Source organism: Oryzias latipes, chromosome 20 (assembly GCF_053564925.1).
Source record: "Oryzias latipes strain Hd-rR chromosome 20, Olatipes_Hd-rR_3.1".
Classification (NCBI taxonomy): Eukaryota; Metazoa; Chordata; class Actinopteri; order Beloniformes; family Adrianichthyidae; genus Oryzias; species Oryzias latipes.
In genome coordinates this window covers 2,727,385-2,754,727 of record NC_136256.1, presented here as the reverse complement: position 1 = coordinate 2,754,727, position 27,343 = coordinate 2,727,385, and the positions used below count along the sequence as shown (strand labels likewise).

General features: G+C 40.3%; 2 protein-coding genes and 3 long non-coding RNA genes across 7 annotated transcripts in view; 2 read left to right on the top strand and 3 right to left on the bottom strand.

Annotated features, from left to right (window-relative positions):
- The window catches only part of LOC101155758 (uncharacterized), a 32,826-nt gene extending 10,390 nt beyond the window's left edge, over positions 1–22,436 (top strand). For both annotated transcript variants that reach the window (XM_004086855.5, XM_078938813.1), the window contains exons 6-8: positions 17,157–17,290; positions 21,633–21,681; positions 21,833–22,436. In XM_004086855.5, the coding sequence (XP_004086903.1) occupies positions 17,157–17,290; positions 21,633–21,681; positions 21,833–21,982 (333 nt within the window). In that variant the 3' untranslated portion in view covers positions 21,983–22,436. The remainder of the gene's footprint in view (positions 1–17,156; positions 17,291–21,632; positions 21,682–21,832) is intronic.
- LOC105353822 (uncharacterized) lies at positions 255–3,711 on the bottom strand. 2 transcript variants are annotated; one of them, XR_002872313.2, is made up of 7 exons: positions 3,541–3,704; positions 2,551–2,776; positions 2,264–2,423; positions 1,969–2,179; positions 1,735–1,871; positions 1,565–1,630; positions 255–723 (listed from the first exon to the last, which is right to left on the bottom strand). It is a non-coding gene; the product is annotated as an uncharacterized LOC105353822 (long non-coding RNA). The 2 variants fall into 2 exon arrangements; XR_002872312.2 differs by lacking the exon at positions 1,565–1,630 and having other exon boundaries at positions 3,541–3,711.
- On the top strand, positions 4,392–6,848 carry LOC111946580 (uncharacterized). Its single transcript, XM_023949920.2, has 3 exons — positions 4,392–5,329; positions 5,532–5,649; positions 5,921–6,848. The coding sequence occupies exons 1-3, from the start codon at positions 4,740–4,742 to the stop codon at positions 6,680–6,682; spliced, it is 1,470 nt and encodes a 489-aa protein (XP_023805688.1). The 5' UTR covers positions 4,392–4,739; the 3' UTR covers positions 6,683–6,848.
- Positions 6,930–15,833, bottom strand: LOC111946579 (uncharacterized). Its single transcript, XR_013652347.1, has 3 exons — positions 15,662–15,833; positions 14,301–15,517; positions 6,930–7,777 (listed from the first exon to the last, which is right to left on the bottom strand). It is a non-coding gene; the product is annotated as an uncharacterized LOC111946579 (long non-coding RNA).
- Positions 8,111–8,467, bottom strand: LOC144988429 (uncharacterized). The gene is made up of 2 exons (XR_013652349.1): positions 8,310–8,467; positions 8,111–8,165 (listed from the first exon to the last, which is right to left on the bottom strand). It is a non-coding gene; the product is annotated as an uncharacterized LOC144988429 (long non-coding RNA).
- Positions 22,437–27,343: the final 4,907 nt, after the last annotated feature.

The following is a 27,343-nucleotide window of genomic DNA, read 5'->3' as shown; positions in this document are numbered from 1 at the left end:
GTTATTTTTATAGCAGTGGTAGCCAATCCTGGTCCTCAGGGCCACCATCCAGTAGGGTTTAGATGTTTCTTTGCTCCCCAGATGTGAATCAACAGGTTATTAACCACCTCCTGCAGAACTTGAGGAGGCAATTCAACCACTGCAGCAGATCTGTTGGAGCAGGAAAACAGCTAAAACATCCATAACAGTGACCTTCAAGGACCAGGATGGGAGACCACTGATATACAGTAACAGTAAAAACAATACTAGAAATGTAAATGCTTTACACTTTATTTGGGCAGCACCATCATCAGTACAGCATTTGAATTGTGGTAGCAGTATTAAACACTTTTTAAAATATTAAATGCATTAAGTACATGAACCGTGGCGTACTCAATGTGGCTGACATGATGGTAAAGAAAACTTCCATATTTTAAACAACAAACACACTGACATCACTGCTGAGGTACAAGGAAAAAAACAAGATTATGTAACCACATAAAAAAGTACCTGATAAAAACATTCTCCTAAACTTGCAGCCTACCAAATCCATGGACCAATTTGAGAACCAGATTAAGATAAAAAATAAGAAAAAAGATGGAAGAGAAACCAGTCCGCATACTGTAGATCATAGCAGTGGCCTTAGAACCTGCTCTGCCCTACATTTGTTGACAACGGCTTTCTTGAGCTTGGCCTCTTCAATTTGTTCCCAACCAGGTAAAGTGGCACATCTTAGGACATCAGCTGTAAGACAAGAACATTAAAATCTGGCATGAGTAAATTGATAATAGACCGCACATAACAAACAAAGATAACACTTCAAGCTAGAAGCAAACTGTAGTTTTATAAAAGCAGCTGCATAATGCTACCATAAGATTACGTTTCTGTCATCCCTAAAAGCAGCCACACGTCGCCTGAGAGGACATCTGTTTCAGTTAAAAGAATTGAAATGCAGCATTCTATGGGCATTAACTATTTAACAAATAAGGTTCAAATCTGTTTCATTTCATTTTTTATGATACAGTCCAGATCAAACATTTAAGAAATGATCAAGTCACATTTTGCATGGTTGGCTCTTAACAAGGGAAAAATAATACCCATGTCTTAATTGGGACGCTGAGGGCTGATCGTGTCAGACAGCAAACTGTGGAATAAGATATTTCAACGAATATATATTATGGTATCATTAAGAATTTTGTGGTAAATATTTTTTGGATTGTTCAGAATATTTCCATTAGTTTTTTAAAGTAGAGCACTTTGGCTTAGGTCTTTGTTCTGTTTGAGACTGAAGAATTATCCCTTAGTGGTACAAAAGTAAAGATTGGAAAAAAGTCTGTTATACTTGGAAAACTTCATAAAGCCACCCTTTAAATTGTATTTTATTTCTTTTAATGTGACACAATCTTACTATTTAAATCAAATTACCCCAAAATAAGGATTTTCAAAGCTAAATTTTAGGTTAGCCAGGGCTGCTCATTCCTGGTCCTTGGGATCCATCACCCTGACTGTTTTCCAGATCCCCAAGCCCTGCTAGCTGTTGATCAGCTCAACCAGATGTCTCCACATTCTGACTGAATGAACACACCTGGTCCAGGTAATCAGCTGGAAATCAGGCAGGCTGGTAGATCTCAAGGACCAGGGATGAGCAGCCCTGAGTTAGATTAATAAAAGATTAATTAGAATAATTAACTGCAGGTCATGATTAACTAACCAAACCCAAAAATGAATCGCATGACAGCACTCATAAATATGTACCTTTGCAGAAACTCCAGGGTTGAAGCCAGCTCAGTTGGATAATGACTGTTAAAGCAGAAGTAGCTTCCGAACATCAGTCATAGTGCTGCAATGTTGTTGTGTACGATGGAGCGGTCCCAACTCAGCATGAACCTGTCCTAAAGACAGAACAATGGATAAAGTAAACATGTCACTCATGTACAGTGTACAAAGACAAAACCTTTAGAATAATTTAACACTGGAAACTTTACTTACCACATACAATAACAGTTGGAGTCAACGGCACCTGCTGCATCTGGACCTCGTCTGCATCTTCTACAAGAACATGGCATCCTCCTCATTAAAGTAGCAGAGCAGAAGAAAGCGCATCTCTTTAACATCTCATCTCTTCTGAGCAGCCACTCTGCTCTCCCCGCATCATCTGCAGCCTTTTAGAGTTTGGAAAAACGTCTTGCTTTCATCATTTCTGCAAAAAGAGTGCAAACCATTTCCTTCCTTAGTCTTGGGCCAGGTCTCTTTCCCCTCTGCACAAATTCCTCAGAAAACTTACTCCATGGAATTTCAAAGCTGTCCTCCCAGTCAATGTATGTACAGTCCTCGGCTTCTGGAAGATGTGGATGACAAACTTCTCGGTGACTATAACAAAAGTGATGATGATTGTGTTGGTGAGGTCTCAACAGATGACGATGTGCTGTTCTCTGGCGTTTGGTCTGCAACAAAAAACAAACAAACAGTATAAGTGTATTAAGTTTACACTGTACTGTCAGTGTGTTACCATTCATATTCATATCCACTTCCGTGCATTACAAAAACTCATTTGTAATGTTTGACACTCACATTTCAATTTCCAGAGAGCAAGACGTTTCCGGGCTTGAACAGGTCTCAAAGCTGGCAGCAAGTCAGCCTCTTCTATGAATCGTAGATCCTCATACAACTCCATTTATTCCAATGGACTGCAAGTGTTCTTCCAGGATGTCTTTTGTGGCTCTGGTAGGACCTCCATAATGGCAGTGTGGAGGAACATGGGTTCTGATTCACTCATTTTCACGTGTATTTAGATCACCTTGAATCAGAGAGGGGAAAAAAACATCATGTACACACATTTTATACAGCACAAAGTAAGATCTGGAAAGGTTTTTAAATATGATTTATGATTCACTAAAATCCTCGTACATATCAGTGTTGACATTTGTTGGCTTAGCTACATCTGTGCTCTCTAAACATCTTCACCACTGACAGAGGGCTGAGAACATCCCTAATCTAACTAACCTAACTTAACCTAACTTCCCTAATATGCATACTTACATTTTCAGATTATGCTTTCTAGACATGTGAGCAGTTAATGATGACTTTACTTTAAACACATGTCCATAACCAGTTTCAAAAGATGGCATGCCAGGCCAAACGTCTGCAAGATGATCTTTTAAACAAGATAAAAGCTTTTTACAGCGTAAAAATTGAACATACAGTGAAACTGCACATTTTGAAGTTTGGAATAATGGACTGTGGTGTCGTCACACTGTGAATGGGATGAACCCTGCAGACCCTTAACTGAAGAGCAAAATGTCTTCCAACGGTTACTTAGCACTCACGCGTTTGGAAAAATATCGAGTCTCATTCTGTAAACTCTGCACTGCAAATAACTCTTCAATGTCTCTATTTTTTATTACAAAAAGCACAAGTAAACCTTTGTAAAAAGTAATAATTACTTATACAGCCAAAGCCACCGCGAGTAGCCCAGACGTCTGCATTACTGGCGGAGCTAGCTTAAAACACCTTTAGCATTCAACTGAGTTCAGAGTTGGAGGGAAGAAATCGCAAACTTACCGTGCAAACTTCAAAGATTTTACTTGAATCTTTTCCAGACAAGCAAAAAAAATGTTGGAGATTCATCACACGGATTGTTAAAACGCAGAAAAAATACGACAAACGGTCGTCAAAAGTCTCTCGTTCTCTGCACTTCTCCCGCTTGCAGATTCCGGCCCGTTGGTGACGTCAACCACAGAGTTTTCCCTCCCACCGTGATCAGCCAATCAGAAATCTGTGTCAAGTGAGGCTGTGATACAGTTTAAAATTCAAATCGGGTTCCTCCAGGCTTCTGTTTGTTCAATATGATGCAGACTAAAATCAAGAAAACTTTCAGCTTGTAAGGCTGCATGAAGGGTGATTTTTAAAGACAAAGATAAATTAACTCAAACTGAACCCCATAAATCTGTACCGCCCTAAAGTTGATTTATTAATTTGATTATTTTTATTTGTGTATTTTATTTGTTTGTTTCAAATGTAAAATCTATTTTTTGTTCACTTTAAGGTGATCCAAATATGATCCCAAATGTCCTTTATTTAGTTCAGACATCAATGTGTTAAATGTTTTATACCCACCAACATATAAGTGTGCGTATATGCACTTGTGCGTGTGTGCATGTGTGCCAGTGCATGCGTGTGTTTGTGTTTAACTAAACCTAGCATCATTAACCCAACATACATTCTTGTTCATTTATGTTTATCTAAGCAGTCAAAAAAAAAGTTTATTAAATCGACACTGCAACGTTGTCTTGAAATTTCATGTTTTTTAAAAAGTTTCAAAAATGTCTTTTGAGGACATGACCGTCTTAATGATTTAACTTTTTTTTCTTGAAATTGTAATTAAGTTATATAAATATGTAAGCAATAAACAACTTTTTTAAGTTGAACATAAATAAAATAAAATATATTATTTTCTAGAGATGAACTGTAATGGTGTCATCATGAGACTCATTTTAGGGCTTGTACTACTCTAATTTTTCTTTTTGCTGAGACAATAAAAAAAAGGCTAAAACAAGATCTAAATTATTGAGCAACGAGAGACAGAACCATTGATGTCTTTCACTGAGACATAACTGAGATAGGGATTTGAAGTAAGGATATCAAATAGGCTATATGCACACGGAGGTGATGACGTACTTCCGCTAAAATCTCAGCCTGCTAAGCCATTTCCGCTCGCGCTGAGGCGATTGTTTACAAAGCGATATAACAGCAACTACAATATGACTAGTAAGAAAACGTTCAAATTTCAGCGAACAATCTATAGTACAGCCGAGCATTGCTGTGTGCCTCTGTGTCAAGCTTCGAGCAAGTACAACAGTTTACTTAGTTTTCATACATTTCCATCTGACGCGGAAATCAGGCGAAAATGGCTTGTAGCTATCCGGAGGGACAAATTCACAGTTACTCCCCATACCCGAGTATGTAGCCGACATTTTAACAAGGGTGATGTTCGTGAGCCCTTATCAGAGACGGGGAGGCGGCTATTAAACAAGGGAGCTGTCCCAGCACTGTTTGAGTGGAACAATTTCACCCTTCCCACTTCACGACCGGGGGTGTGGGAGAGGAGAGAGCGTCCGCCTCCGATGACGGAGGATGACGGCGACGCAGGCGAGAAAGCTGATATCCCTATGGACCACGACTACGCTTCAGCTTCAGATCCTGCAGTTGTTGATTTAGCCCTTGATGACAACATCTCTCTCAGAGATGAGATTCTCAAGCTGAGGGAACACGTCGAGAAGCTGACAATGAATCAGCGCTTTGGAATTCATCGTTTTGCTGCCTCAGACAAGGACATACGTTTTTTCACAAGGTAAGATATCAGATTGTTCTGTAGTAACGTTACTTTTGCAACAACAGATATAGTTGTGTGTGTGTGTGTGTGTGTGTGTGAGAGAGAGAGAGAGGGAGAGAGGAAGGCTAACAGAGTTGTATATTTGAAATGCTTCCAAGTAATATCATAGTATACACTGATATAATATTTAAATGATTATATCTGAATTGTATTTATTTAGATTTGCATCCTATGACCTGCTGATGAGATTCTGGGCCTTAATAGAGCCATCACTGCCAAATATGGTCAGTGTGACACAAGCACAGAGAGGCACCTTTACAGAGCCAAGTTCCACTGTAGTAAGTAGTTATTTACATGGCCCATACAATAAAACTTAAAGGGATAGTTCACTTCAAAATTAAAATTCTGTCATCATATACTCACCCTCAAGTTGTTTCAAACCTGTATGAATTTCTTTCTTCTGCTGAACACAAAGGAAGATATTTTGAAGAAAGAAAGAAATTCACTGAGTATATGATTTTCATTTTGAAGTGAACTATCCCTTTAACAAAGATCAGGGCTAATAGAGGTTGAGAGAAACATAACGCAAATTGTTTTTCTTTTGAACAGACTCGTTTCCTGCAGCCCATGGATGAGATGTTCATGTTTCTCAATTACCTGGCACTGGGTTCAAAACAGCGTGATCTTGCTGACCGGTATGGAGTCCACCAGTCCACAGTCAGTCGGATCATTACAACATGGAGCAACTTTCTGTACACTGTGCTAGGGTCTGTGAGGATCTGGATACCAGAGGAGAAAATAAGGGCACATCTGCCAGCTGAGTTTAAGGACTATGCAGACACTACAGTCATCCTGGACTGCACAGAGCTAAGGTGCCAGTGCCCTTCATCACCTCTTCTCCAAAGTGAAATGTTCTCAGCATACAAGTCCCACTGTACTCTCAAAGGGCTGCTTGGAGTGGCTCCTCATGGGGCGGTCACATTTATTTCTCAACTGTACGCTGGTTCCATCAGTGACAAACAGATCACGCGTGAGTCTGGAATTCTCTCCCTTTTGAGACCTGGAATGGCCATCATGGTCGACCGAGGTTTTCTGGTTGATGACCTTGTACCTTGCAAGATTTATAGGCCAGCATTTCTCTCTGGAAGATCCCAGATGTCTGCCTGTGAGGTCAGGGAGACCCAAGCAATTGCACGCCTCAGGGTGCATGTTGAGCGCCTCATACGGCGTGTTAAGGAACACAAGTTCTTTGACACAGAGATTCCACTTCGGCTTTTTGGCAACATTAATCAGCTGTATACTGTTGCATGTCTTCTGACGAACTATGAAAACGGGCCTCTTGTAAAGGCTTGGGCAAAGAATCCAGAGTAGCAGCAGTAGAAAAAAATAAAAATTAATAACCTATGACCATTTGTATAACTACTTTCTTTAAATGTACCTTTGTAAATTACTTTGTATAAATTGAATTTTATAATTAATGTTATGTATGCACTGCTGTACATTGCACATACTCTTTGAATAAAGAACTACTGAATTATTTGCATGTTATATGTACTTTACCTCACCAATGCTTTTAAGCCATCTGTAATATAAGAATAATACTTTCATGCACAGTGAATTATTTACTGAATAACATTTATTTAGGGCTCCCAATTTACAAACAACAGTTATAAAATAATATTTTTAGGTAACCAATTATCAAAAAAATTAATCGGAAGAACATGTAACATGTAATTTAATAATAGATTAGTATTAATACAACAAGAAACATAGTAATACAATTAAGAAAAAATATAAAAACTTGAATCAATATATATGTACAAATATTTTGAAATGGATTGAACTAATAAGAGTTACTGCCAGTAAGAGAAATGGAGAAAAGAGAAATTAACAGCACTCTATAAAGAAGTGTGACAGGCAATCAGAATCTAATTATTTAGGGAAGCAAAGAGGTAACAATAAAAATAAAAAAAATCAATTTTTACTTTCATTGTTTTGGTGATTTCATTGTCTCTGGGAATCCTCTGAATAAACATGTCCTCCTGTGTGTAGACAACAAAGTCACACCAGTCTAAACCAGAAATCAACATCTGGCCCTGGATTTGCCAAAAGTAGGAATGAGATTTCCTTAATGTGTGTGTGCCCTCACTGATCTTAATATATGGGCAGTCAACATAGCTTGCAACATTGGGGCATTTAATTTCAACAAGGCCAAACACTGTCTGCCCCTTTGGATCGTACACAAAGTACCCTGTTAAAAACATTAGTTACCATGGATCTTGGCTTATGCCACTTCTGTTCAGTCTCTGTGCAGCTGTGTGTTGGGGGAACAGAGGTGATGCTAAGCTGGCAATAATGTGCAGTCTGGTACAACAGTGCTGCCACATGATTACACACAGCTGTACCTGCCACACAGGTACACTGGCAGCTTTGTAGATGCACAGGACGGGCATCCCCAAGCACAATCTGAAAATACACAAATCTGTTATAATAGAATAAAAGTGCAGTTTTTTAAAAAGAGAATACATGAGTACAGTGAGAATGTTTAACAAAACAAACAAATTTGAACCATCGACATATAATTATTAACTACTAAAACAATTAATAACTACTAAACAATTTGTATGAGCTAAAATTGTAGCCACAATATTATTTATATTATTATTTATCTCACTTTACTCATCATCCCCAACAGTGGACACAGAACGTGTGTCAATGCAGTGACAAAACGGAACTCAGTTTCTGTGAATCCCAGTGATTAGTGTAACTCCCCTCTGGATACATCACGGACACAAGGCGTTCTGTGTTGACGGGCGTTTATTGCACACAGGTGCCATCAAACATGCCGTGAGAACTGTACAAACATATAAATAAATATAAATGAAAATATTCTCACAGAGAACAAATTATGTCAATATACATCACATACATGATATAAACTGATATAAGACTTAGAAAAAACTCAATTGAATAAACTAATTAACATAATCTGTCATACCTCGTTGGCCGCAATACCACAAAGGGGGTTAAAAGACCTTTCTGCAGCAACTCTTGAAATGACCCAAGTCCTTTTCCATGTAAAGGGAATAAAGTTAAACTCTTCACACTTTCTTCTTGTTATAACGTAAATGGATGCTGACACTTTCTCCGTAGTCCATGCGCTCTGTCTGTAGCGTGTTACAACAATAACGGTCCTGACGGAAACAAAAATCAACTCAAAAGTTCCATTAACTGATAACGTGATTATTACCACTCCGATAATAATTACAAGGACTGTTTAACAGCAAATGAACATAAAATATGCATCACTGAAATTAATATGTAAACTTAAACTTAAACAACTTGCAAATGCCGTTGCTGGCAGTTACACTCCCACCAAATCACTTGTGATTTCTTAAAAACTGAAGAAGGTCAAATAAAACACTCAAGAGTTTTAATGTAAGTAGTTTTTACTCATGACTCTGTGTTATTTGCTTCAAGGAGTGTTACTGTTTTAGTGATAGGCCTCTCCAAATATACTGGCTTAGTGAGTCGTTTTCCCTGACCATCAAGTGCTGAATCACTGATCAACAATTGCAGTTTCCTAACATGACCATCTGCACTAGGAAAGACCTTTGTAACTTTAGCCAGTTTCCACGCATTTCGAGGCACGCTTTCATCTTGAAGAATGACTATGTCGTTGACCTTCGAGTTTCTGTGGGCCTTGTGCCATTTTTGCCTCTGCTGGAGATTTAGCAGGTACTCCTTTTTCCACCTGGACCAGAACTCATTCGCCAAAAACTGCACTCTGCGCCATCGTTTGCGAAGATAAACATCTTCTGTCATAAACTGTCCTGGTGGTGGCAAGATGACTGAGGATTTCATTGTCAAAATGTGGTTGGGTGTGAGAGGCTGTGGTCCAGTGGGATCATTAAGCAAGTGCGCCGTTAAGGGCCTGCTATTTATGATTGCCATGACTTCATAAAAATATGTTCGCAGGGACGAGCTATCAAGTCTGCTGGAGGACTGATGGAGAATAGATGTTAAAACACTTCTTATTGTCCTGATCTGCCTTTCCCAAACTCCGCCCATGTGGCTGGCAGCTGGTGTGTTCATGACAAACTCACAACCCAATCGTTTTAGGGATTCTTGGTCCATCTGTCTTACAGTCTGCTGAAGCTCACGTTTTGCACCCACAAAGTTAGCACCCTGATCAGACCGAAGTTGACGCACATTTCCACGAATGGCAATGAAGGCTCGCAAGGCATTGATAAAAGAATCCGCAGTCATGTCATCGAGTACTTCTATGTGAACAGCACGAGAGCATAAGCAAGTGAATAGCAGACCATAACGCTTCAGTTCTTTCCTTCCTTCCTTTATGTAAAACGGGCCAAAACAATCCATTCCACAATAAGTAAAAGGAGGCGTTGTTTCTACTCGATCATGAGGTAAGTCTGCCATTTTTTGTACTTGAGCACTTCTTCTTAGCTTTCTACATTTGACGCACTTGTAGATGAAGGAAGACACTGCGTGACTACATCCAAGTATCCAGATGCCATTTGATCGAAGTTCATTCATTGTTATGCCACGACCCTGGTGATGTACTTGTTGATGATAGTGTTCAATCAACAACTTTGAAATGTGGCTGCTTTTTGGCAAAATTGCCGGATGCTTGATGTATGGATGCAGGGTAGAATGTTTCAGCCGACCTCCCACTCTCATTACTCCTTGTTCATCCAAGAAGGGATTCAGTGTATGCAGCCGCTTAATCCTGTCTTGTGTTGTCATCTCTCCTTTGTGTTGGAGGTTTTGGATTTCTTCAGGAAATGTTTCTCGTTGAACAATGCTTATGATGGTAAGTTCTGCTTCTTTTCTCTCCTCCAGACTCGAAGCTACGTTGTTTCTTAATGACAAACCCTTGAACTCTCTGACACACCGCCTCAGTCTAGCAATGCCTTTGACTAACCTTCTCCAACTGGAAAACTTTGAAAAGCGGCTTGACAATGAGTCCTTTGCAGTCAGTATTTTGTGCACAATGACCTTTCGAAGTTCTGGGTCTTCAACTGTTATGTCTCCCACCTTAATGTCATCACTGGGAAGCTTCTCACACCAAAGAAAATCTGGTCCAGTGAACCAATTGGAAGAAACAAGCCCCTTGACTGTGCAGCCCCTGGATGTATGATCAGCAGGGTTTTCTTCAGAGGTCACATGTCTCCACTGACTCGAATTAGTGCTCTGCTTAATGGCCTGAACACGGTTTGCCACAAATATGTGAAATCGTCTTGCATCATTGTTGATATATCCCAAGACGACCCTTGAATCAGTCCAGAAGAAGTCTTGAGTCTCAATATCCAACTCCCTTCTGAGAAGGTTACTGGTTCTCACAGCAACAACGGCCGCTGACAGCTCGAGCCTTGGGATTGTGGTGACCTTCGAAGGTGTCACTCTGGCCTTACCCATAACCAGGGAGCAATGGACTCGATGTGACACGCTGATTGCTCTCAAGTAGGAACAGACTCCATACCCTGAAGCACTTGCATCTGAGAAATGATGCAGTTCATAACGCTGAACTTGTCCAAAATTGTCTGGAACATAGCATCTCTGAATTTTTATATCAGCTAGGTTCTTCAAGTCCAAGAGCCAGGACTCCCACCGTGGGAGAAGATCTTCAGACAGTGGCTCATCCCACCCAATGTTGTTGCGACACATCTCTTGAAGTATCTGTTTACCAACTAGAATGAATGGTGCAACAAACCCAAGTGGGTCAAAGATAGATGCCACAGTTGACAATACTCCTCTTCTAGAGAGTGGTCGCTCATTCACCTCAACCTTGAATCTGAACTGATCTGAGACTATGCACCATTTGATTCCAAGAACTCTCTCCATTTGTAGCTCACCCAGAGCTAAGTCTTGATTTTGTGTTGTTTCAGCGCACTCCTCCTTGGGAATTGATGCCAGTACCTCAGTGCAGTTTGAAATGAATTTGTGGATCCTTAGTCTGCCAGAACTGCAGATCTGTCTTGCTTCCTTGATCAGCGTTATTGCTTCGTCCACAGATGTAACGCTCATCAACCCATCATCCACATAAAAATTTCTTTCAATGAAGCGAATGGCTGCTTGACTAAAAAATCCACGCCCCTGGGCTGCAACGTGTTTAAGACCATAGTTTGCGCAACCAGGTGATGAGGCTGCTCCAAATAGGTGTACTCGCATACGGTAGACTGTTGGCTCAGTGTGAAATTCTCCGTTGTCCCACCAGAGAAATCTCAAATAATCCTGATGTTCTGCTCTTACATGAAATTGATGGAACATACGTTCAATGTCACACATCACCGCTACTGGTCCCTTGCGAAAACGGCAGAGAACACCTATCAGACTGTTAGTTAACTCTGGCCCAGTAAGCAGATGGTCATTTAATGACACGCCTTTAAACTTAGCGGAGCAGTCAAAAACCACTCGTATCTTCCCTGGTTTGTGGGGATGATACACTCCATGGTGAGGAATGTACCAGGCTGGACTCTTGTTGATTTCATCATGTGGAACCTTTTCTGCATCCCCATTTGATATTATTTCAGTCATGAAGTTTGTGTAATCTTTATGATATTGCTTGTCCCTCTCAAATCTCCTTTTCAAACATTTGAGGCGATGATTTGCACATCCTTTGTTGTCTGGCAGACTTGGGTTGTCTTCCTTAAATGGGAGAGGCATCTCACAGTGACCATTTGATTTCATTTTCAGTCCTTCTTCCATGATTGACATAAATCGGAGATCTTCTTGAGAGAGCTGAGCTTCTTCTGCAGATCTCTCGTTAAAGTCTGACTCAAGCATTTTCATCACATCTGGTGGAGTGATCAACTCTTTGACTTGAGTTCGGCATATGAATCTAACTTCATTTGTGAGTGTAGCAGTTGGCTGAAGATCAGGGATCACCTGTCTTACAACAATCTTGTGGCTGTTTCCAATTGAATCATTATAGTCCGAGCATGGACTGACACAGCCAACTATGCTCCAGCCCAGATCTGTTCTTTGAGCGAACGGTTCATTGTCATTTCCTGACACCACTTCTCTGGGTAACAAGGCTTGTGGACAGTTATACCCTATGAGCAGTCCAACATCACACTCTATCAATGGAGCGAGCTCTTCTGCTAGATGTTCCAGATGTGGCCACGCCCTTGCTGTTTTGGGTGTAGGAATGTGACTCAGGTTAGCAGGAATAAACTCTCTTGAGTAAGTTACTGGGAGAGGGATTCTCTTTGATGAATAGAAGCCTCTAACTTGCAGACCAGTTAATCTATGGCTTGGAATGACTGTGTTTCTTGATGCCAATGTGGATAGTTTTAACTGCACTGCCTCTTTGTGTAACTTCAGCATTTCTGCCTTTTCTTGCAAGATAAATGTAGTGTCACTTTGATTGTCTAGGAGTGCATAAACAAGAACTTCACTCTCTGGATCACTTATGGTTGACAACCAAACTGGAACAACTGTAGATGCATATAGACTGCTTACATCTTGCACCACTCGATTTGAAGTTGCATGGCTTGATGCTTCGTTGATCTGTTCAAACTTGATCCTTTCGCTTGATTTTTCCTTCTCCTTGTAGTTCTTACTCTCTTTTTGCTCTGTCTTTCTGCTCGGTTTGTCACGATCTTCATGTAGACATGTTGGGTGTTTACGTTTGCAAGTAACACATACGCTTCTTCCTTCACAGTTCTTTGAATGATGCCCTGTTCTCAAGCATCCAAAACACAGTTTTTTAGTTTTCACAAACTGAACTCTTTCAGAGATTGGCTTCTCCATGAACTTCCAACATGTTTGAATATCATGATTCAATTTCTCACAAAAAACACACCCCGAGTGTGTACCTTCTTTGGAACTGCTCAATAACACCTTTGCTCCAACATTGTGAGTCTTTGTTGACTTAACCCTTTCAGTGTCGTTAGACTTTAAAGCGTGAAGAGAAGTCACTGGATTGCAAGCTATTTTTGCCTCTCTGCCGATGAATTCAACAAACTGACTGAAGGTGGGAAATGATTTGTTCTCCTCTTCAATCTCCATCACCTTCCTGTTCCATCTGGCAACCAGCCAATCAGGAAGCTTGGTGAGAAGCTTCTGGTTTTCATCACTGTCATTAAGGACTTCCAGGCGCTTTATTTCTGACATTGCTGCTTCACAGCCTCTTAAGAAGTCTGAAAACTCTCTTAATTCTACACTGTCCTTGGGTCCTATTCTTGGCCATGAACTGAGTTTATCCTTGAAAGCTTTAGCAATCACAAAAGAGCTTCCATATCTTTCCTCCAGAATGTTCCATGCTGCCTGGTAGGCAGCATCTGTACTCAAGAGGAAATAACTCTCAATCGCCTTTCTTGCTGGTCCCCCGACATACTTGCGGAGGTAGTAAATTCTTTCATTCACTGAAATTTTCTTTCTACCTATCAGCGTTTGAAATGACATTTTCCACTCGTTGTATCTTAGTGGGTCTCCAGCAAAAACAGTAGGTTCTGGTACTGGTAGACGGCTCACATTGATAGACTCAGCTATTGCTTCAGCGAGAGCTGTTGTAGTGTCCTCTGGAGGTCTTTTAGGTTGCTTTTGGATGATATTGTTTGTTGCTGCCGCCTGCTGCTCTGTCCGTTTCCTTAAACTTGTCACACATTTGATTTGCACAGGTTTGGATTCATAAAAAGACTCAATTTCTTCTTCTGAGCTGATTTCTTGTTCATAAACCTGTAAGCGTGCCTTTGCAGCTTTCATCCTTTTAACAGTCTCTAAGCGTTCTATCTGTCTGCGCTTTTCTTCTAGTGCATTTTGTCTCGCAGCATTCTCTGCTTCCTGTAATGCAATTCTTTGTCTTTCTTGTGCTTCAAGCATTTCAAGTTCTTGCGTTTCACTATCTATCTCTTCTAAAACCTTTAGAGTAGCTTGGTTAGCAGCTAACTCTGCTGCCGCCTCTTGTTTCCTTACAGAGGAGACACTTGAATGTTTTGATCCCATGCTTGAGGTGTTTACTGACCTTAGACTCGGTGAGCTCGAACTGCTTTTCCGGGATAGTGCAGATGAGAGCAAAGAGCCAGCCTCCGCCCAGTCCACTTGTTCTTTATTAACGTCTGGATTCCCCTCCATCTCTTGAAGATGGGAATGTCCACATCCAAGGATTTTCTTTGATACAGCATCGCAGGTGTCCACTCTACGTCGGGTTTCACTGTCTGGAGTTGTGCACTGTCGTAGCTCTTCATAAGCCCTTTTTGCATCTGTTGACAAGGACTGTATCTCGGTTAAAAGATCTTGTAAGATGTCACGTGAGGGAGCACCATCAAGCATTTTCTTAGCTTCCTTGGCAACAACCTTCCACTTCTCATAACTGACAGTAAAGCGATCCTTAAGTTTCTTTGATTTATCATCATAAATTACTTGAGCTTTCTCAGTAAGTTTACGGGTTCTTTGGCTTCTTCGTGGTGCTTCAGAAGAAGCTTGAGGCTCAACTTTAACTTCAGAGTCATTTGATATAACATTCTTGTTGGATCCGCACTCATCCATAATGGGAAATGTTTTCGTGTGCTTAATCTATCTAAAGAAAAATGCAGCTAAATTAACCAGCTTGAGTTGCTTGAGAATACTACTGTAGTAAAATAATGAAAGAAAATAATTATACCTAACGTTACTTCTTTTCTTCAGTTAAAAAAATGTACAAGAAATATAACCAAAATTTTTGCAGCACAAATTAACTTAAAACCTTTTGGCGATAATTTAAGAACACACTTTCTCTAACCAAACTAATTGTGTGCTTGCTCTTTTAAAGTTCAAGTAATATAATAACAGAACTAAGTCAAAATAACTTCAACTTAAACACATGCTGTACACCAGAATACTTATTTAGCACTTATAGAGTTTCTTTAAGCAAGCACTGAGTTAATCCACTTCTATACATTTAACTTAATTTAAAATGCATCTCTTCTTGGATTAGTCATGCACTGCCCTTTTTAACTCTTCTTGCAGCTTGTTAAGATTTTCCGTGTATGTGTCGTCTTAGCCTTGATGCTGATGTACAGACAGCCTCGGGAAACTTGCTTGCAGCTCCGTCAATGGCGGGCTCCTTTCATCACGTTCCACCTCACGCCGAGCGGAATCGAGTTCTCACTGTAACTCCCCTCTGGATACATCACGGACACAAGGCGTTCTGTGTTGACGGGCGTTTATTGCACACAGGTGCCATCAAACATGCCGTGAGAACTGTACAAACATATAAATAAATATAAATGAAAATATTCTCACAGAGAACAAATTATGTCAATATACATCACATACATGATATAAACTGATATAAGACTTAGAAAAAACTCAATTGAATAAACTAATTAACATAATCTGTCATACCTCGTTGGCCGCAATACCACAAAGGGGGTTAAAAGACCTTTCTGCAGCAACTCTTGAAATGACCCAAGTCCTTTTCCATGTAAAGGGAATAAAGTTAAACTCTTCACACTTTCTTCTTGTTATAACGTAAATGGATGCTGACACTTTCTCCGTAGTTCATGCGCTCTGTCTGTAGCGTGTTACAACAATAACGGTCCTGACGGAAACAAAAATCAACTCAAAAGTTCCATTAACTGATAACGTGATTATTACCACTCCGATAATAATTACAAGGACTGTTTAACAGCAAATGAACATAAAATATGCATCACTGAAATTAATATGTAAACTTAAACTTAAACAACTTGCAAATGCCGTTGCTGGCAGTTACAATTAGCGTACATATTTAAATATCGATAAATATTCCAACACACCAGTGTTATTTATGGTATGGTAAATGAAATTTGTCTTTAAAATAACCTTTAGCATTATTAGATGCAATGATTCACAGAAACTTTGATCTGCCAAACGTAACCTGTCTCATGAACCATGAACCAATCTGCGCTGAACCTGCAGTATAACTTTCTCTTACGCTTAAGCTGTGAGGCTTTTGGCTTTTCCTCATAGATCTGTAGCACTCAGCCCTAATCGTTACCTCTCCTGTGCTTGAATCCTTGTTTGAAACTGACATTGACAAAGGCGTTAGGAAAATTGGCTGTGATTGACACATAATAGTAAACATAGCCTACGCTGCACCTGCTGCGCTAGCACTAGATAGCATGCATGCTATGGGCATGTAAACACAGAACACGTCCAGATCTTACCTTCAAAATTGTGGATGTAGCTTGACACATACAATTTGAAGCCCTTCTCTTTCTTGGTTGTCGAAGTGTGACATAACTTTTGTATGATTCGACTCACGTCGTTGACCGTTACCTTTGGGACATCTTGAAGGGACCGAGTGAAAAATGCCATAGTTGTTATTGACGCTATGTGCGCCGTCGACGCCGGATGTAACCTGGCTGGCCGACTTGGAATGCGGAAGTGAGTGTGCATATAGCCTATTGAGACATACTTGAGCGCAACATAATATGGCTCATTTTTCTCTCAATTGAGATCTGGAGAAGAGACAGTTGTGAGAGAATTTTGAGATCTCAAACAGTGCTCACTGTGAGACTTATTTCTCAGGAGAAATGTTTGAGAAGAATGAGAAAAGCAGTTTAGTCTCAAACAGTTCTCATTTATGTCTAGGAGACGTAAATGTGACAGAAACGAGATCTCATCTTCAGTTTTGCTTTGCTATGGGATAACACTATAGAAGTAAACCAGAATCTAAACTGGACCTCCATCTGACAGAATAGGGACTAAACATTGGAAGCATAGTCAAACCACTAATTCCACTTAAAAACGGCTCATTTTAAACCAGACCAGCTCTTGTAAAACACTCACTACCGAACGTGTGGACAATTTAACCCTCAAGTTCTGATGAGTCTCAGACATTCTTCTGTTAATCCAGGTATTCCTGGATCTGTCCTGTAACCATCTGGAGAATCTTGCAGAGAACATCCAGACCTTGGTTAATCTGAAGATCCTCATTGTAGAGGGAAACAACCTTCACTCCCTGCCCAAAGCTGTTTGCTTTCTCACCAGGTAAGGCTGCCCAAAGAAGTGACACCACCTGGACTGTTAGCGGAACTCAGGACAGCCAAACAGTGTTTGTTTATTACGTGACCGAAACCGCATCATTGTGTGGGTGGAGTTTACGTGAGGGGAGCTCTGTGATCTGCATCTATGTTAGATGCAGATTATTAAATCTGACCTTCCTTTATTTAGGTTCTCACACTCCAGGGCTATTCTGATGCATGACGATAGAAACCGATTGACTTTCTAGCCTTTTGACTTTTGTTGGAGACCCAATCTGCTTCCACTTCCTGAGAAGCCTGGCATGTTTGGAGATTTCAGCATTCCTTCTGGTCAGATGGTCGTTCAGATAAGCAGCAGATCACTTCAGATTCTTCCTTTGGTTCATCAGAGCTAGCTTGTGTTTTTGATTCACCAACCTGATGAAGATCGCTGGTTTATCAATCTCCTTTCTCCTGGGAAGCGGGTGGCAGGTCTCGATGGTATTTAGATACAGGGAAATTCCTTTAGACGTGAGAAATGATTCCACTTGGTGTTCCAGAGACTCTCCTCTGCTCTCTGTTTCAGAACAACTGTTAGCAATGCAAGCGCAATTAGCATTAGCAATACTAACTCCAGCTGCATTTTGCTTTACCCGTGGTTTGATCGGTAATCCAGTGAGAATGACATTATTCATCCTGGCCTGTTGTTCCATGTTGTCCACTCTTCTCCAGAATCTCGAACCGATCATCACGTTGCCAGTTTTGAGCACAGAGTCTTCGAAACCCTTCACTAGCTCCGTGAGATGAGCTAGTTTAGCATGGATTTCGTTGATTGCAGCTTTAAAGTCATCACCATTACTTGTTGCTTGGTTTTTTCTTCGGAGGCATGGTCGGCTGTCTTTCTTAGAGATAATCTGCATTTTGTAGTCGATTGACGATCGTTGAAATAACTTTAAGTTGCTTGAAAATCTCTTGCCCAAGGACACTTCGACTCATGGGCGTGCAAGGCGGGAATCGAACCTGCAATCTTACGATCATGGGTCGACCGCCCTACCGCTGCACCACGGCCGCCCGATAGTGGCTTCCACGCTCACTAGTCCTCGGCCTGGTTCCTTGCGGCTAGCATACATCTTAGCATATAGCTTGATTTCATCCATGTAGAGCACATGTGTCAAACACAAGGCCCGCGGGCCAAATGTGACCCGCCATGTCATTTTATGTAGCCCACGAGAGCATAAAAGATTTTAATTTCTTGAAATAAAAATTGGTGTGTATTTATTCATATCTAGGTGGAATTGGACTTGAAATATTGGATTGGGCAAGTATATACCTAACTAACATTAGGACTTAAACACTGTCCATATAACCTAACCTGACAGAATCAAATTTAAAAGGATTTATGCTAGAGTAACAAGCAAACATATGTTTTCTATGCAACTGTAATCATCACTTTAAAAAGTTATAACAAATAAATAGAACATTATTTAACATTAAGGAGTAGATAAATTTATTTTTTATTTACATTTAATAACATGTATAAGTTACATCTGGCCGTTTGAGGACAACCACTATGCTGATGTGGCCCTTGGTGAAAATGAGTTTGACACCCCTGATGAAGAGGAGGTGACTGATGTTGGCCCCATTTCTGAGTTGGTATCCATAGCCAGTCTTGTTGATTATTTGGCTGAGGGGGTTCAGACCTATGCAGAACAGCAGTGGGGACAGAGCATCACCTCGGTATATCCCACATTTGATGGACACTTGTGCAAGTGGTTTCCCATTGGCTTCATGGGTTCACTATCACTGGTTGCGCAGTGATAGCAGGAGGAGTTCTTAGTGAGAGACTCATAGCCAAGCTATATTTAAACTCAGCCATCTGCATATCATCATAACGAAAAGCTTCCTCTACCTGAGACATGAACTCCTGCGCTGTCTTTTGGTCCATGTTGGATGAAACGTACTGTCAGGAGTTTGAGTACTTGGGATTTAGTAAAGGAACCAGAGCTGCAGGGTAATGACTGAAACTTGACACAAGAGGGCATGTAAGCAGACTTGAAGGTGACAGGCAATGGGAGGGGGAAGGAGACGAGGCAGGGTCCAAAGTTCACTAAAGGGGCGAGGATGAGGAAATCCCTTCACGATGAGAGTTTGCAGCAGACAAGTTTCTTAAGTCTTCCTGGAAGAAGAACTTGGCGGCATGGAATGGAGATCACAGAGGGAGAACACAGGCAAGTAAATAGGCTGCTGCTCAGGTGAAAGCTCAAAATCCGGCCTATATTCCCGCCATTTTAGGAAAGGCAGGAATATAGGCTGGTGGTCGGCTGAAGACTAAAGAGCACGGAGCGCGAGAACAGGCTAGTAGTTGAGCAGAAGAGAATCAACACTGACAAGCAGCCGCTGCAAGCCACTGCTGCCCACGAATGTTAAGATCTGAAAGATCTTTTCCATCATTTGGTTTTTTTACACGCTCATAGACCATCACATGATCTCTCAGCTTCTGCAGGGTAATGATGACGGAACCCAAAATGTTATAATAGGGGGCAGAGACTCTGAATGCCATGAGTAAAATCGGGAACAGGCCTACATTGCAAAGATGACATCAGAATAATTATCCAGAAAATATGTATTTCGTGTATGATGTATCCGACTGGAATAATTCATTAGACAATCAAAACAGGGCCATTACCCAATAACTATTCATCACCATCTCCGGTAAATGCCCCCCCTCCAATCTGACAGCAAAATAAGAAGCAGAATATTATAGTTCACCAGCAAAGTTCTTCATTGTTTGGAGGCATTGCAGAGCAAGGGATTTTAGAAGCAACATGTATGATGGCTTTTAAAAGCTGGAATGTGTTCTTTAAAGTGCTCCTGACCTGGTTTTATTTAACCAGGCTATAAATCTGGCGGAATATTGAAATGACAGTACTCCCATCACTCAAGTGAATACTTTTAACAGTCGTAATCTTAAAAAAAAAAAGAGTCTCACAAAGTTACACCGCAAACACAATAAAACATGCAAACATACTCCTGTGATTTAGTGGAACCAGACAAACGACTCTGTTGTGTGCTATGATTTTCAGTTGCAATACATAGTCAAGAGACATACCCATTATCTCATGGTTTCCTGTGAAAGGATGATTGTTGGAGATGGAGCTTGCACCAGAGCAGTAGTCAAACACCTTGGTGTTTGTTAGGAGTGAAAATAATGGTATCTATCTAGGGCAGGGGTGTCAAACTCATTTTCACCGATCAGCATAGTGGCTGTCCTCAAAGGGCCAGATATAACTTATACATGTAACTAAATGTAAATAAAAAATAAACGTAACTACTCCTTAATGTAAAATAATGTTATATTTATTTATTCTAAATTTTTAATGTGACAGTTACTGTTGCACAGAAAACATATGTTTACTTGTTACTTTAGCATAAATCCTTTTACATTTGCTTCTGTCAGGTTAGGTTAAATGGACAGTGTTTGAGCCCAATCCCATATTTCAAGTCCAATTCCCCCTATATATGAATAAGTACAAACCAATTTTTATTTTTTATTTTAAGGAATTAAAAACTTTTATGCTCTCGCGGGCCAACTTAAATGGCGGGCCACATTTTTGGCCCTTGAGTTTGACATATGTCATCTAGGGGAACAGCATAACCTGAATTTAACACTCAGAATACGCCTACTGGGAAGTTACTCAGTGAGTGATTTTTTTTTGTGGGTCACCAGCATTGCCTCTTTCATAGATGACTGTTAACCCTTGTGCGATCCTAGACACTTTACCATTGGGAGTTGGGTCATCTAGACCCACTAGACAGTGCGCTGAACCTTTTTTCTTCAATGATTTGTGATCTTCACTGGTGTCCATGGATTACATGAAATCTTTCCACCTTTATCCACCTTTGTCATTGTAGGGAGAACACGTCAATGGAAGGGGGTGGGGTCATAGGATAGCACAAGGGTTATAAGGCATTATTGCCACCAGGTTATGATTATTCATTGGTAGCCCTTTGAGGACCAGAGATTAAACAGTACACCATCCCTCAAAGTTCATGTGTCACATACATTTCCTTTAAGTAATGCCTGCTGAGAATCTCTTACGTGCCATGCGCATGTTTGCTACAGGATAAAATAGCGCCTCGCCCATAGAGGTCACATGCAGGTAACCAAGGACAATGGGCCAAACCACTTTTGCACTACCATTGAAATTTGGTCACAAACCTGCCCCCAAATCTAGTTACATGAGCATGCAACAACTCCGCCCACTATTTAACAAATGCGTGGTCACACATATGGTAACAACACGTCACATACACACGCAAAAGTGTCCCATGTATGGAACTTGTTTTAACCAAATGTACTTGTACTTCAGGTTGGAGCTGCTAAATCTGGACTTCAATGATATCAAGGATGTTCCCCAGGTAAAAATGTGATTGTAATGATGACAACAATGAGGACTATGATAGGGAAAATGTTAATGACAATGATGATGATAACTATTATTGCACTAATAAAGCGATTGTGATGATCAAATAATTATGAGAAATAAACAAGAGCTTGATCTGTGTTTAGGAGATGCACCAACTGTTACAGCTGCAGAAGCTAGCTTGTCATCCTCTTGACAAAGGTCTCCACATCATCCACAACCCACTCCTGAAACCTGTGAAAGAGGTGCTGGACGGAGGGCTGGGTGCCCTCTTCAACTACCTGAAAGCCGGTTAAGACTAGGCTGAGGCCTGTCCATCCAGCCAATCATGTAGAAGCTGTATGCAAATGACGTCACTGTGAGGAAGGGCTGATGTCTGCAGTGGACTTGTACTGCAGGAGCTTACTCAGAAATTTGCTCCTAACTGAGCAAGAACAGGCGTATTTAAAGTTTTGGGGTTCATAAAGGCTGATCGGGTTAAGTTCAATCAAGTCTGACTACGACAAATCATACATATGGAAAGGATTGCAGCTCAGGATTAGGGATCGCCATGACAACAGGTCAACTAAACCTGAAAATGTCAGCAGAAGAATAGAATTTAAAGTGCTTTTACTCTAAACCTGGACATATGACTTCAAAGCATAAAAAAAACTACTGAAGCAGCAAAGGAAAGGAACATGCAAGCAAATCATGCTGCTTAAATGAACTCATGAAATAAATGCAAGAATAAAGAGTTTTATTTATAAACAACTAAGCAATTTCGTCTGATTTAGAAGAAACAATCCTAAAACTTTGTGGTTTCTGGTTGAGCCATTACAATGCTATTATAAATGGTAAATGGTGTATACCTATAGTAGGGGTGCAGCAATTAATTTCAACAACAATTTGATTCGAATAATTTTTGGTTGATGATGCAATTCATATTGATTATTGGTTCTTTTTAAACAATTTGATTTAGTACCATTCTCTGACCTAAAGTAGATCCAGAACATCTTTATCCCAAACTTCCAGCAGTGAGACTCAGACAGAAATTCCTGCTACTGAACAGTGAAGTTTTCCAGATTCTTGTGTTTCTTCAAGTGGAAATGAAATATGTGTCCAAACAAACAAGTAAACTAGAATGAATGTCAAATCCATTCACATGTTAGTTTCCTAAAGTTCACCACTGTTGTTTTTCCACATCCAATGAATCCAAAGGGAACATTCTTAGAACATTCTAGACACTGGATGGTCACATGACTTTATTCAAAGTCTGTCCACACATTGGACTGGAATGATGGTTGATCAGTTTTTGCTGCATCATGTGTGTCGTCCGCTGTGATTGGTCGTTTTTTCCTTAGAGTAAAACTACTGTGTTTCAATCAAAACAATATTTTCCAATACCAGTATAATCAATTTACTTCATTCTGAAACGATTTTATAATGGTATAGGTCAATCTGATTCAATTTGATCTGCCTCAGAGACAGATTGATCTGGTTGGATGGTAGGTGTTCCGTCTCACCCCAGGGGAGGCAGAAAATAGGCAGCATAAAGAATAAATTAAATCCGGTTGGGTTTAGACTGACAGGGCAGCCGTTTATCAGATGGAGAGATGCGGGAGTGATTACACTGGAGTTAAAGTTGATCATTAGTAAAAACTTATATTCTCAGGCACTACTCAGCAATAAATAAGAAAACCTAAAGTGGAACTTAAACCAAAGGGACAGTACTAAGACAAAAGCATAAATGAAAAGAAGACCACAACCAAGAAGGAAAACCAGGCCTCTTCCACAGGCTCCTGTACAAGTCTGACAGCAGGGAACTGGAACAGGGGCAGCTGAGGCTTTCATGCTTCCTGCCCATCATGGTGATTGGAAGAAGGAAGGAGGCCGCAATCATCTCCTGCAGGAGGTGGAGTCAGACGGCGTGGTGGAGTAGGCCTCTGCATAGGATGAACCCATCCACAAAATACACACAAAAGGCCTGAGGCCATAACAAGAGGAATATAAATAGATTGATTGATTAATTGTTACGCCCTATTATATAGCCCAATCAAAGCATGATTGATTTGGCTTTACGCCTGATGTGCTTCTTGACACTACCCCCTGCTTTTACCAGGACATCAGACTGACATAAAAACACTGGACTGTGGCCCCTTTATGGTTTTAGTTTGTAATAAAGATCACAGTTTTTTGTATTTACTTTATTATTATTGTTTTTTTTCTAATTTTTAATAACAGAAAATAGGTGGAGCCTCAAAAGTATCTTTTTGACTGTTGTCGTTTTTATCTTCACATGTTGATCATGGAGAGGATGATTTAACATAAGAGACCTTGTTTCACAATAAAGACTGTCATTCATATCATTGTCTGCATTTTAGGATATTTATAACAATCTACCTCAAGGTCTATGGACAGACCTTCAGTTGTAATTGTCTTCCTAACTGGCAGACATTGTGTTGAAGGTGTGTAAGCAGACTGTGACTTTGTGAAAACGTCAAAGTGAAATGTATTAAATCCAAAACAAATTTCTGTGCCTAAAGGTTCTTACAACTCTAAAATGTGTTGTTTCCTCATTTCTTAAGACTTGAGACAGACCCATCCTTTCATGTGGATACATTTTTATACCTTGTGCGATCCTAGACACTTTAACATTGGGAGTTGGGTCATCTAGACCCACTAGACAGTGCTCTGAACCTTTTTTCTTCAATGATTTGTGATCTTCACTGGTGTCCATGGATTACATGAAATCTTTCCACCTTTATCCACCTTTGTCATGTAAGGGAGAACACCTCAATGGAAGGGGGGGGTCATAAGATAGCACGAGGGTTAAACAGACTTTGTGTCAGTAGTGAAAACACATGTGGCGTGGACTCAAAGGGAAAGACTGCTGGATGTGTCCGGTTTGAAGCTTCAGACTTATCGAATCCACGGTTTGTTTTCTTTGTTTCCACGTTAGTTTTCTCCTGTGTTCTTACATGCCTTCATAGATGTCTGCAGATGAACGTCTGACCTCACACCAACAGAACATTCAAATAGATGCTTTATGATGCTTTCATTAAATAAAAAATTGTTTGAACTTCACAAAGTCAGTGTCTTAATAACAGAAACCTTCTGCAATATTTTACCATCATTTGACCCAACAGGTTTGTTGTTCACCTTTCAGCACATTCCATGAGAGGTCGGCTCAGTGAATCTGTGGTTTGGCAGAGTGTTTTACTCCAGATGCCCATCCTGACATAAGCCTGAACTTTGGTTTGTTTTTAAGGCAGCAGTGCAAATGGTCTCTTGCCTGAGGACCCACACTGGATGTTTTTTGCTCATTGTGAGCCTGGGAAGCGAACCCCCAGTCTCCTGCGCGCCAGTCCTACACCCAGCCTGTCTGAAGCTACCCTGCAGGAGGAGGCAGGGCCCCAAAATGCACAACATCCATTTATCCATCCATGCTAACCACTTCATATGTTACTCAGACTCAGTTTCTACATTCAAAGTTAGACTGAAAACATTCCTCTTTGGACAGGCTTAGTATCAGACTAGTTAGTATTCAGAGATTATTCAACTTAATGTTAATGTGTTGAAATATAAATTGATAGCAATTTGTTTTTAGTAGCTGCTAGAAGTTGAAGCTGGGGTAACTATGGTGCACTGGGGTTCTGTCCTCTTTTCTCATCTACTTCTACCCTTCCTCTCTTCTCCATTCTTGATCATTATTCATCATTTACTTCTCCATGCCTCTGTTTGGTGCAGTCCGATTCAAGTACTCTCCCTCTTTCCCCCTCCCCTCCTGGGGAGTGGGAGTGCTTCCAGACTCCAGTTGGCTCATCCGTGCTCCAGTTCCTGACCGAGTACCTCGTCTCTGCTCCTGCTCCTACACCTGGCTGTGGATCCTGTCTCCGGCTCGACTCGCGCCCCGACTGTCCCCCCAACTCCATCTGGATGAAGCTCGTCTGCTGGACTTTAAATATGTAGTTGTAGAAGTAGATAAGTTAATTCTTCTCGATGAGTTCTGGTAAATCACCTGTCGGTCCTGGGGGAGGATCCCTCCTTCATGTGGACACCCCTGAGCTTTCTTCGTTTTTCTGGAATCCGTTTTTTTTAGGAGTTTTTCCTTACCGTGAAGGGGGGGTCTAAGGGCAGGGATGTTAGTTTAGTTTAGTTTAGTCAGTTTGTTAGTTCATTTTAGTATTTTCCTATTGAACTCTACAGTGTATGTATTCATGATCCTTTTGAGTTCATGTTTCACTTTTTCAATTACCGATACGAAGCCCATCGAGACGACTGTTGTTGTGAATTTGGGCTATACAAATAAAATTAAATTGAATTGAATTATTAGAATAAAAGATAATTAAAACTGTTCCTCAAATCTTTCACCCATGCATTACATCAAAAACCTCAGGAGGCATCTTTATAAATCAGAGTTTTTTAAATAAACTCCCTGAATAATATTTTGAATTGCTATATCTCTGTGTTATAGTGTTCCTGCAGGATCCAGTTCAATGTGATTTTACATAAACAAAAAAACTTTATGAAATGTTCAAATAACTGCAACATTGTTTGATTGAGTCTTCATTCTGTGTTAAATATTTAGGACATTTCAAACACATTTCCTGTAGGACCCATTTTCCTTTTCCTTTAATTTTATGATGACAAATGGGGGCCAAATGTTTTGAAAACCAAACTAAAAAAACAAAAAAATCTGGTGTTGAAACTAAAATAAATAAAACAAAAAACAGACTTGAAAAAAAAAGGAATGATCACATTTTCTGTTTTTAAGTTTTAAAACTCACATTTTAACTTTCAAATCTTTTTTTCAGTTTACATTTTTTTTAAATGTTATTTTAAGTCAGAATTTTTCAGTTTCAACTTTTGGCCCCTTTCTGGCTTTGATGAAGGACCAATCAGAATGAAGGAAGGACCAATCAGAATGATGAGGCTGGCAGCTTCACTTTCATTGCATTCACTGACAGTGGAAACTTGGATAATTACTGCCAGAAAATGTAAACACTAACTATTCAAATGGTCGTTGTGAACAAAGTGGCCAAAACACAGACAAATTCTTCCTTTATAGTAATTCATCCTATATTTTTCTATAGTAACCGCTAAATTCTTGAAATAAGACGACTCAAACGCTAAACATTTGAAGGTATCATTTCCTACTGTTTTGCCCAAACAACGTGCTGCTCTGCCTAAAAAGGATAAATTAAATACATGAATTAATCCTCACAACATTTAAACCTTTTAAGCAGCGGATACCTCAGTAATCACACGGATTTGTGATTTCCTCAACAACAGAGAGCTTCCCCCGACTGGATTACAGCGCAGAAAAATAAAAGAACGTCACCCAAATGCAACAATGTTGTTGTTGTTACAGACAATGCAAATCGATTAGTGATAGAATAAAAACAACACAGCTTTGAGTCATTCTCTCTGTTTTATATTTAATATGTTGGCAACAAGAAAAGAGAAGTGAGAGCATTTCACTCTGAGGAGATGTCCCGGGCTGCTGCAGCCGCTGTAGCTGCTAATAAAGTGTCAGTAAGTAGTGCTGTTTATTTGAACACTGGGGAGTAAACAGCCATCAGCCCGTGGTGTTCACACCGGACCAGCACCAGACAGCATGGGTAGGGGGGGGGGGGGCTTCTTCTTTGTTTTTTTACCAGCACATGTCTGCCACCCAC